Here is a 9,849-nt window from a genome sequence, read left to right as displayed (position 1 = left end):
CCTCATCCTCCTCATCCTCCTCATCCTCCTCATCCTCCTCATCCTCCTCCTCCTCCTCCTCCTCCTCCTCCTCCTCAGTGTATTTGCTTCTTTTTGTTTAAGAGCGTTTTGGTTGCTGGCAAGCTGCTGACATATGCTCTCTCCTGTTTCTTTCTTCAGGCACTCAGAGCTATGAGTTTTCCTCTTAGCACAGCTTTCATTATGTCCCATAAGTTGGGGTATGTTGTACCTTCATTTACATTAAATTCTAAGGAGTCTTTAATTTCTTTCTTTATTTCTTCCTTGACCAGGTTATCGTTGAGTAGAGCATTGTTCAACTTCCATGTATCTGTGGGCGTTCTTCCCTCATTTTTATTGAAGACCAGCTTTAGCCCATGGTGATCTGATAGGACGCATGGGATTATATTTATCTTATACCTGTTGAGGCCTTTTTAATGATATATGGTCAATTTTGGAGAAAGTACCATGAGGTGGTGAGAAGAATTTATATCCTTTTGCTTTAGGATAGAATGTTCTATTTATATCTGTTAAGTCCATTTGGTTCATGACTTCTCTTAGTCTATGTCTCTGTTTAATTTCTGTTTCCATGACCTGTCCATTGATGAGAGTGGGGTGTTGAAATCTCCTACTATTATTGTGTGAGGTTCAGTGTGTGTTTTGAGCTTTAGGAAGTTTTCTTTTATGTATGTAGGTGCCCTTGTATTAGGGGCATTGATATTTAGGATTGAGAGTTCATCCTGGAGGATTTTTCCCTTGATGAATATGAGGTGCTTTCCTTATCTTTTTTTGATGTCTTTTAGTTGAAAATTGATTTTATTCCATATTAGAATGGCTACTCCAGCTTGCTTCTTCAGACCATTTGTTTGGAATGTTGTTTTCCAGCCTTTCACTCTGAGGTAATGTCTGTCTTTGTCTCTGAGGTGTGTTTCCTGTAGGCAGCAGAATGCAGGGTCCTCATTGCGAATCCAGTTTGTTAATCTATGTCTTTTTATTAGGGAGTTGAGACCATTGATCCTGAGAGATATTAAGGAATAGTGATTACTGCTTCCTGTTATATTCATATTTGGATGTGAGATTATGTTTGTGTGCTTTTCTTCTCTTTGTTTTGTTGCCAAGACGATTTCTTGCTTTTTCTAGGGTGTCGCTTGCTTCCTTATGTTGAGCTTTACCATTCATTATCCTTTGTAGTGCTTGATTTGTAGAAAGATATTGTCTAAATTTGGTTTTGTCATGGAATATCTTGGTTTCTCTATGTTAATTGAGAGTTTTTCAGGATAAAGTAACCTGGGATGGCATTTGTGTTCTCTTATTGTCTGTATTACATCTGTCCAGGATCTACTGGCTTTCATAGTCTGTGCTGAGAAGTCTGGTGTCATTCTGATAGGTCTGCCTTTATATTTTACTTGAGCTTTTTCCCTTTCTGCTTTTAATATTTTTTTCTTTATTTTGTGCATTTGGTGTTTTGTCTATTATGTGATGGGAGGAGTTTCTTTTCTGTTCCAATCTATTTGGAGTTCTGTAGGCTTCTTGCATGTTTATGGGCATCTCTTTCTTTAGGTTAGGGAAGTTTTCTTCTATGATTTTGTTGAATATATTTACTGGTCCTTTGAGCTGGGAGTCTTCACTCTCTTCTATACCTATTATCCTTAAGTTTGATCTTCTCATTGAGTCCTGGATTTCCTGTATGTTTTGGACCAGTAGCTTTTTCCGTTTTACAAAATCTTTGACCGTTGTTTCGATGATTTCTATGGAATCATCTGCTCCTGAGATTCTGTCTTCTATATCTTGTATTCTGTTTGTCATGCTTGTATCTATGGCTCCTTGTCTCTTCCTTTGGTTTTCTATATCCAGGGTTGTTTCCCTGTTTTCTTCCTTCATTGCTTCTCTTTTCATTTTTAATTCCTTCAATTGTTTGATTGTGTTTTCTTGCAATTCTTTCAGGGATTTTTGTGATTCCTCTCTATAAGCTTTACTTGTTTATTTATGTTTCCCTGCGTTTCTCTAAGGGAGTTCTTTATGTCTTTCTTGAATCCTCCATCCCCATGATCTAATGTGATTTTAAATCTAGATCTTGCTTTTCTGGTGTGTTTGGATATTCAGTTTTTGCTTTGGTAGGAGAATAGGGCTCTGATGATGCCGTGTAGGCTTGGTTTCTGTTGCTTGGGTTCCTGTGCTTGCCTCTTTCCTACAGGTTGTCTCTGGTGTTACTTTGTTCTGCTATTTCTGACAGTGACTAGACTGTCCTATAGGCCTGTGTGTCAGGAGTGCTGTAGACCTGTTTTCCTGTTTTCTTTCATCCAGTCATGGTAACAACAGAGTGTTCTGCATTCAGGCATGTAGTCTTTCCTGTCTACTAGTCTTCAGCTGTTCCTTTGGGACTGTGTTCTGAGTCAGCCAGGCAGGTCACTTGGAGCAGAAAAGTTGGTCTTACCTGTTTTCCCGTGGCTCAAGTCGCTTGAGGGGGACTGTTTTTGAACTCCTCCTGAGGGCTGCAACCAGGAGGGCCTGCTTTGCCTTTTCCAGTGAAAGACCTCCGGAGAGGACCTTTCCCTCGGGAGGAGATCCCAAGTGCCCAATGACCGAGCTGAGGCCACTCGGATGCAATCAGCAAGAGGGTTTATTGGAAAACACAGGTACCTGGGGTCACACAGTGTCTTCGGAGGACTTGCGCGCCCAGCAGCTCCAGCATGGGGCTTTTATAGGGTTTGGGGAAGCAGAAGCGGGCGTACAGAAGCAGATGCATAGTTACGGGGATTGGTGGATTTAAACGAGGCATATAGACATGTTCACATATTATTGGTTATTTCACATGATGAGGTAATAAGGTATAGCTACACACATTGGCAGGTTTGCATCATATTCGGATGAGGTTATAACATGGTAAAAGAGTACGTGCGGGCTGGGACGTCCTGAATGTCGGGGGCTAGGGGCTTATCCCTTCCTGCCAGATCCGGTACTCCTAGTCTGTTCTGTATTCCTTTCCTTTTATGGTCTGTTAGTTTTAAAGGTGACTGGGCCCCAGGTATCTGGGCGTGCCTGGGCACATTCAAGCCTGTTGCAGCTCTGAGTTAAGACTCATGGGGTGGGTCTTTCATTTTCCCCCATTTTCTTTTAGACTTGAGTAAAATCTTTAATCAAATCGAATTCTAAGGAATCTCTTCCTGTTGTCTTACCCTCTGGTATTGTTGGGTGAGAACAAGCGTCTGAATGACTGAGAGTCTGTTCTTTATGAACTGCATCAATCTGTTTAGAATGCAGGGGCCAAAGAGGAGGATTAGGAGGAGGATGATTAAGGGTCCCATCAAGGTGGACACCAGGGTAGCAAACCAAGGGGATCGGTTAAACCACCCCTCGAACCAGCCTTGTTGGGAATCAAACAGCTTCTGTCTCTGGGCCAAGCATTCTCAGATCTTAGCCATGTTATTTCTCACTAATCCTGTATGGTCTGCATAGAAACAACATTCTTCTTTTAGAGCAGAACATAGCCCTCCTTTGCGAAGGAACAGCATGTCTAGCCCTCTCCTATTTTGTAAGACTACTTCAGACAAAGATGTTAAGGACTTTTCTAATGCACTCACAGATTCCTCGATAGCTTTTAGATCTGCATTCATGGCCGCTTGTAGCTGACGAAAGTGACCCATCTCGATGAGGGCGGTGGTCCCCGTCCCTATACCTGCAGCCATTCCTCCTAAGGTGATTCCTCCTAAGAGTAGAGCTAGGGTAATGGTGATGGATTCTCGCCTGAATCGAGTCAGCCCCTCAAAATGTGAGTATATGTACTCGGGCCCATTGTATGTGACCTTAGGCCAAATTTCTACCAGTACACAGTAGTCGGAGGATCTGCGGAGGATTGCGGCGGAGATACAAGGTGTCAATCCAGTGTTACAGGCCCAATAGGTGCCTGTAGGAGCTTCTAGGTAGTAGCTTCCAGTGGGGATCCTCTTGGTGATAGCGCAGAGGACCTGGTGAGTGGGGGGTATGGTCCCTATACAGAGTCCCTGTCCTGAGACTTCTGGCAACGTCAGCCTATGGCTAGGGAGGGTTGTGCAGCTCGCCGGGGCCATGGTCTGATTAGTATAATTCCCCATGACTGCCACACCCTCATAATAGGGCGGGCTAGAGACCAGGCACAGCCAGCATTCTTGGGTCTTTTCAGGTTCTGAATAATTGAGTGCCAAGTATGCCCTGGTCACTAAGTTGATTAGCCGGTCTCCCGTTCCTAGCAGCCGAGGGGCCGGTGTGGAAGGGTCCCTAGTCAGGGAGGGAGTTGTCAAGATATCCCCAGAGTTCTGAGTGGTGTTTAGCCATAGTGGGGGTCCGACCGGGGGCAGTGCCGGTGCTGGTCGGGAAGGGGGCTTTTGATCCATGAGGACTGGGTTTGGACCAATCTCTTGTCTGACCCGTTCTCTCACCAGTTGGAGGGAGAACAGGAGTCCTGGGTTAGTTTGGCCAGGAGTATACAACCGTATCCCACACCTACGCCCCACCTTCCAGTCTGTGTTTTTACCTTGATCCGTGAATTCTATTGTAATTGGAGATTCGCCTGGAGTCTCAGGGGAGAAGGCCACTAAGTCTCCCTTCTTGGTCCCCCACCATCCTCGAGTGTAAGTCTCACACCCCCACTTAGCACAGTAGAAGGTCTCAGGACCTCTGCACTCCTGTGTCCTCTTACCTCCAGGACAAGTATACCAATCAGAGTGTCTGCAGGGTGGGTATGAGTTGTGGGGAGTCCGCTCAGTATGCTCCCAGGAGTCCTTAGCCAGTTGACAAAGGTTGAAAGTCAAAGGGGGCCACAAGGTTCCTTCAGCATGCTTACCATTAGCTAGAACTTGAGACCAGTCCTTCTCTAAATTAGTTATTATCCAGGACATATTATATACCTGGTGGGGGCTAGCCCCCAGACTCGCCCCACCCCTAGTCCATAAGACAGTTAAGAGCAACGACGTGAAAATCTTAGCTTTAGGGGGTTTTGAGTGTGTTGAGCCTTCCATGTCTGGGGCGCGATGTTGTGATCTGCCGTTTCCTCAGGTCGGGCTGCCTTGGCGTGAGATGCATGGATCCAAGCTGCAATTCCGTCTACCTTCAAGGCTGTCGGGGTAGTCAGGAGAACTGTATAGGGTCCTTTCCACCGAGGCTCGAGATTCTTGGTCTGATGACTGTGCACCCACACGGTGTCTCCGATCTGGAACGGGTGCAGCGCCATCGGTTGTTCAAGCCTGTCTTGGTAGGCTGCGGCTAGAGGTTTCCAGATGTCTCTCTGCATGATTTGTAGGGCCTGAAGATGTGCTGCCAAGGAAGGGCTATTAGCGAATTCAGTGATATTTGAATCAAAGAAATTGATAAATGGGGGTGGGGTCCCGTATACTATTTCAAAGGGAGTCAGGACATGGGAGCCCGGTGTATTCCGGGCTCGGTATAGGACTAGGGGTAGTAGGGACACCCAATCCTTTGAGCCAGTTGCAAGCGTTAACTTAGATAAAGTCTCCTTAATTGTTCTATTCATGTGCTCTACCTGTCCTGAACTTTGGGGTCTATAAGCACAATGTAACTTCCAATCAATCCCCAATAACTTGGCCACCAACTGACTTACCTGGGAGACGAAAGCGGGCCCATTATCTGACCCCAATACTTGGGGCATTCCATACCTGGGGAAGATTTCTTCGAGGAGCTTCTTGGTCACCACCTTGGCCGTTTCATGTTTCGTGGGGAAAGCCTCTACCCATCAGGAGAAGGTATCTATGAACACTAAGAGGTATTTGTGTCCGTACATACCAGGCTTGATTTCAGTGAAGTCAATTTCCCAGTGGGTACCAGGCCGATGTCCTCGGGGACAGACTCCTTGTCCAATTTTAGCTTTTCCTGGGTTTACCTGAGCACAGGCCCTGCAGCTTTCAATCACCTCCCGCAAGGCCTGATCTCGTCCCAGGAGGTAGGTGTCAATCTCTTCTCGTCTTAAGAGTGTCTTCATCTTCTTGAGTCCCAGGTGTGTTAATTTATGTAGGTAGGAGATTAATTCAAAGGTCATCTTCGTAGGCATAACTGTTTTCCCTGTGTAGACCCACTGTTTTAGTTGTGGGTACCAAACAGCCCCCATTTTCTGTAGGAGCTTTGTGTACTCCGTGGTGTAGAACCAACCAGTCTGCTCCAGCTGTGGAGACATGGGTTGATCTTGGTCTTTTAAGGACAGAACTTGGGTGCCCATAGCGGCCTCACGCACTGAGACGTCAGCTAGCCGATTTCCCCGTGCCTCGGGGCTGTGTCCCTTCTGATGCCCTGGGTAATGTATAATGCTCAGTCTTTTTGGTAGGAACAGAGCTGCCAGGAGAGCCAGAATTTCAGTCTTGTTCTTAATGTCCTTACCCTCAGATGTGAGCAGCCCTCTTCTCCGGTAGATCTCTCCATGGATGTGTGCCGTAGCAACGGCGTAGCGGCTGTCTGTATATACATTCAGACTCTTACCTTCTGCCATTTTGAGCGCCTGGGTTAAGGCGATGAGTTCAGCCCGCTGTGCGGAGGTACCAACAGGCAAGGCGCTTGCCCAGATCACTTTGTCCTCCGTAGTGACCGCAGCTCCAGCTTCCGTTCCCCATTCACCAAGTAGCTGCTACCATCGGTGTACCACGTATGGTCAGCATCCTGGAGAGGTCGGTCCGATAGGTCTGGTCTGGTTCCATGTACTTCTGCAAGGATCTGCAGACAGTCGTGCTGTTCTGCCTCCTCTGGCAAAGGAAGCAGAGTGACTGGGTTGAGAGCAACCACAGGCCCAAACTGGATCCGTTCCGCACCCAGTAGCAAGGCTTGGTAGTGGGTCATGCGGGAATTAGAGAGCCAGCGGTCAGGGGGCTGTTTTATCAAAGCCTCCACTGCATGGGGTGCCAGGATGGTGAGTGGCTGCCCCAAGGTCAACTTCCCAGCGCCTTTAGTTAGGACGGCAATGGCTGCCACCATTCTCAGGCATGGTGGCCAACCAGAGGCCACAGGGTCTAATTTCTTAGACAGGTAGGCTACCGGGCGCTTCCAGGGTCCAAGTCTTTGTGTTAAGACCCCCTTAGCATACCCTTGCTTCTCATCCACAAATAGTTCAAAGGGCTTGGTGATGTCTGGGAGACCCAAGGCACGGGAGGACAGCAAGGCCCGTTTAATGTTATCAAATGCCTCCTGTTGTTCTGCCCCCCACTGGAAGAGCACCCCCTGTTTAGTGAGAAGGTACAAGGGGGCTGCCATCTCGGCAAACCCAGTAATCCAGAGGCGGCAGAATCTGTCCATTCCTAGGAATTCCCGTAGCTGTCGCCTATTTCTTGGGGCTGGGATGTTGGCCACAGTTTGTTTCCTAGCCCAAGTCAGCCATCGCTGTCCGTCCCTTAGTTGATAGACTAAATAAGTAACCTGGGTCTGGCAAATTTGAGCCTTTCTGGCAGAAGCTCGATAGCCCAATCGCCCCAAAGTCTGCAAGAGGGATTCTGTTCCCTGGTGGCATGCTGTCTCAGAAGTGGCCCCTAGAAGAAGGTCATCAACAAACTGAAGTAGTATAAGACTGGGGTGCTGGACTCGAAAGTCAGCCAAGTCCCGTTGTAAGGCCTCATCAAAGAGCGTTGGGCTGTTTTTGAAACCCTGTGGTAACCTTGTCCAAGTCAACTGTCCCGAAAGCCCCATTTCAGAGTCTTTCCACTCAAAAGCAAATAAGGGCTGGCTTTCTGGGCTTAGCCGGAGGCAGAGGAAAGCATCCTTCAGATCTAAGACCGTATACCAAGTATGGGTGGGAGGCAGGGTGCTGAGTAGGTTATAAGGGTTTGGGACAGTTGGATGAATATCTTCTACTCTTTTGTTGACCTCTCTCAAATCTTGTACTGGCCTATAGTCTCCAGTGCCGGGCTTCTTAACAGGTAGCAGAGGCGTATTCCAGGGTGACCAGCAAGGGACTAGGATGCCTTGGTCTAAGAGCCTCCTGATATGTGGCTTTATGCCCTGATAGGCTTCCCATGACATGGGGTACTGTTTAATGGAGACAGGAGTCGCAGTGGCCTTTAACTGGATAATTAGGGGAGGCTGTTGGAGCGCCAACCCCATCCCGCCAGTCTCCGCCCAGGCCAGTGGGAATTTCGTGACCCAAGAGTCTATTTCTAGAGATTTTGGCTTGTCCTGTTCTGGTTCATATAATCTATATTCATCTTCTAACTGAAGGGTTAAAATCTGAAGAGGAGTACCGCGGGGCCTGGTTACTTGGGTCCCTCCTTCTTCAAAATGGATCTGAGCTTTTAATTTGGTAAGCAAGTCACGGCCCAGCAGAGGGTATGGGCAGTCCGGAACATGTAAGAAGGAATGGGTCACCTTACCAGTAGCCAGCTGAACCCATCGATCTGTAGTCCAACGGTATCTCTTGCTGCCAGTGGCTCCTTGTACCCAGGCCGTCCGGTAGCTGAGTTGTCCAGGGGCCTGGGTGAGGACTGAGTGCTGGGCTCCTGTGTCCACCAGAAAGGTGACTGGCTGCCCCCCAACTTCAAGAGTTATCCTGGGCTCAGGGGGGGCTCCTGGCCCTGACCTCCCTAATCTTCATCTAGGGCCAAGAGGGAGGTCTGTGGGCAGGGGCTTCGGAGCCTGCTGGGTTTCTTAGGGCAATCTCTGGCCCAGTGTCCTCTTTCTTTGCAATAAGCACATTGATCCTTATCTAGCTTTGGCCCCTTTCGAACTCCCACCCTCTCTCCCCTTTTCTCTTAACCCTGAACTATGGCGGCCAAGATTTGACTCAACTCTCTGCTTCTTTTACGGTCTCTCTCATCCTTTCCTCTACGTACTCGATCTTCCTTTTCTTCTTGTGTCTCTCTCTTGTTATAAATTCTTTCTGCCTCCTTAAGTAAATCCTGCAATGTATACCCTTGCAAATTTTCTAGTCTCTGTAGCTTGGCCCTGATATCTGGTGCTGCCTGCCAGATGAAGGACATGGGGACATTTGTCATTTGTCCTGGATCATCTGGATCATAAGGGGTATACATGCGATAAGCTTCCTTAAGTCTCTCTAGGAAGGCTGAGGGAGTCTCCCAGCTTCTTGTACCACTTGTTTCACCTGAGCCAAATTGGTGGGGTGTCGTGCCGCCCCTCGGAGACCCGCTAGGAGCAACTGGCAATAAAGGCGTAGGTGTCTCCTACCTTCAGCCGTGGTGAAATCCCAACCAGGTCTCGAATGCGTCATGGATCTCTTCTGGGAGCAAGGTGGGGCGTCCATTGTCCCCCAAAACATGTTTCCTGGCCTCTAAGAGCACTCTCTGCTTCTCCTCAGAGGTCAGGAGGGACTGTAAAAGTTGCTGGATATCATCCCAAGTGGGCTGATGGGTAAGCAAGACAGATTCTATCAGGTCGGTGAGAGCCACCGGATCCTTAGAAAAGGGGGGGTTGTGTTGTTTCCAGTTATATATGTCGGCCGCTGAGAACGGCCAGGATTGCATCTGGCCGCCAGCCCCTTGTCTAAGCGGAAAGGCCTGGGAGGTGGAGTCTGGCGCCACCTTGCATCATCCCCGCAGTCTTCCAGCCACAGGGGAAGGGGCCGCCTCGTGTCGTGGTCGAGCAGGCGGCTCCACTTCCTCTTCTCTGGGCGGGGCTGTAGGTACAGGATACGGAGGAGGTTCTTTCAACAGGAGATCTATAAGGGGGGAATTTGGGTCCTCTGGGAGGACAGGTTTCGGGGGAGGGACTTTGGGAGACTCTTCCTTAGAGCAGGATAGAGAGAGGAAGAAGCAACCAAAGGGTCAGGTGGGCTCCGGGAAACAGGTTTAGGAGAAACAGGAAGCCAATTCGGGTCCACAAAGGGTTCTGCCCAAGGAGGAGGGCTAAACGCCAAGCTCTCCCAGGTGACAA

The 9,849-nt window shown here is 48.4% G+C and overlaps 1 protein-coding gene and 1 pseudogene across 1 annotated transcript; both read right to left on the bottom strand.

The window, feature by feature from the left end:
• Window positions 1-3,145: 3,145 nt before the first annotated feature.
• On the bottom strand, window positions 3,146-6,202 carry LOC148000133 (MLV-related proviral Env polyprotein pseudogene; annotated as a pseudogene).
• A 341-nt stretch (window positions 6,203-6,543) lies between these two features.
• On the bottom strand, window positions 6,544-9,220 carry LOC148000132 (uncharacterized). The gene is made up of 3 exons (XM_087591768.1): window positions 9,145-9,220; window positions 7,431-8,534; window positions 6,544-6,797 (listed from the first exon to the last, which is right to left on the bottom strand). Exons 1-3 carry the CDS (start codon window positions 9,218-9,220, stop codon window positions 6,544-6,546), a joined length of 1,434 nt encoding a protein of 477 aa, XP_087447894.1.
• Window positions 9,221-9,849: the final 629 nt, after the last annotated feature.

The sequence above is a fragment of the Rattus norvegicus genome, chromosome 17 (genome assembly GCF_021556685.1).
Source record: "Rattus norvegicus strain SHRSP/BbbUtx chromosome 17, alternate assembly SHRSP_T2T, whole genome shotgun sequence".
In the NCBI taxonomy this organism is placed as follows: Eukaryota; Metazoa; Chordata; class Mammalia; order Rodentia; family Muridae; genus Rattus; species Rattus norvegicus.
The sequence above is the reverse complement of the archived record's forward strand: the minus strand, read 5'-3'. Positions and strand labels throughout refer to the sequence as shown.

What these genes read in the sequence shown, in the direction of transcription:
- LOC148000132 (XM_087591768.1), bottom strand. Translation starts at nt 9,220, where the DNA reads ATGGACGCCCCACCTTGCTCCCAGAAGAGATCCATGACGCATTCGAGA. An exon ending in GGATTTCACCACGGCTGAAG is followed by an intron (nt 8,535 to 9,144) that starts GTAGGAGACACC and finishes TAGGGAGGTCAG; the next exon opens with GGCCAGGAGCCCCCCCTGAG. An exon ending in GCAGACTTTGGGGCGATTGG is followed by an intron (nt 6,798 to 7,430) that starts GCTATCGAGCTT and finishes CCCACTACCAAG; the next exon opens with CCTTGCTACTGGGTGCGGAA.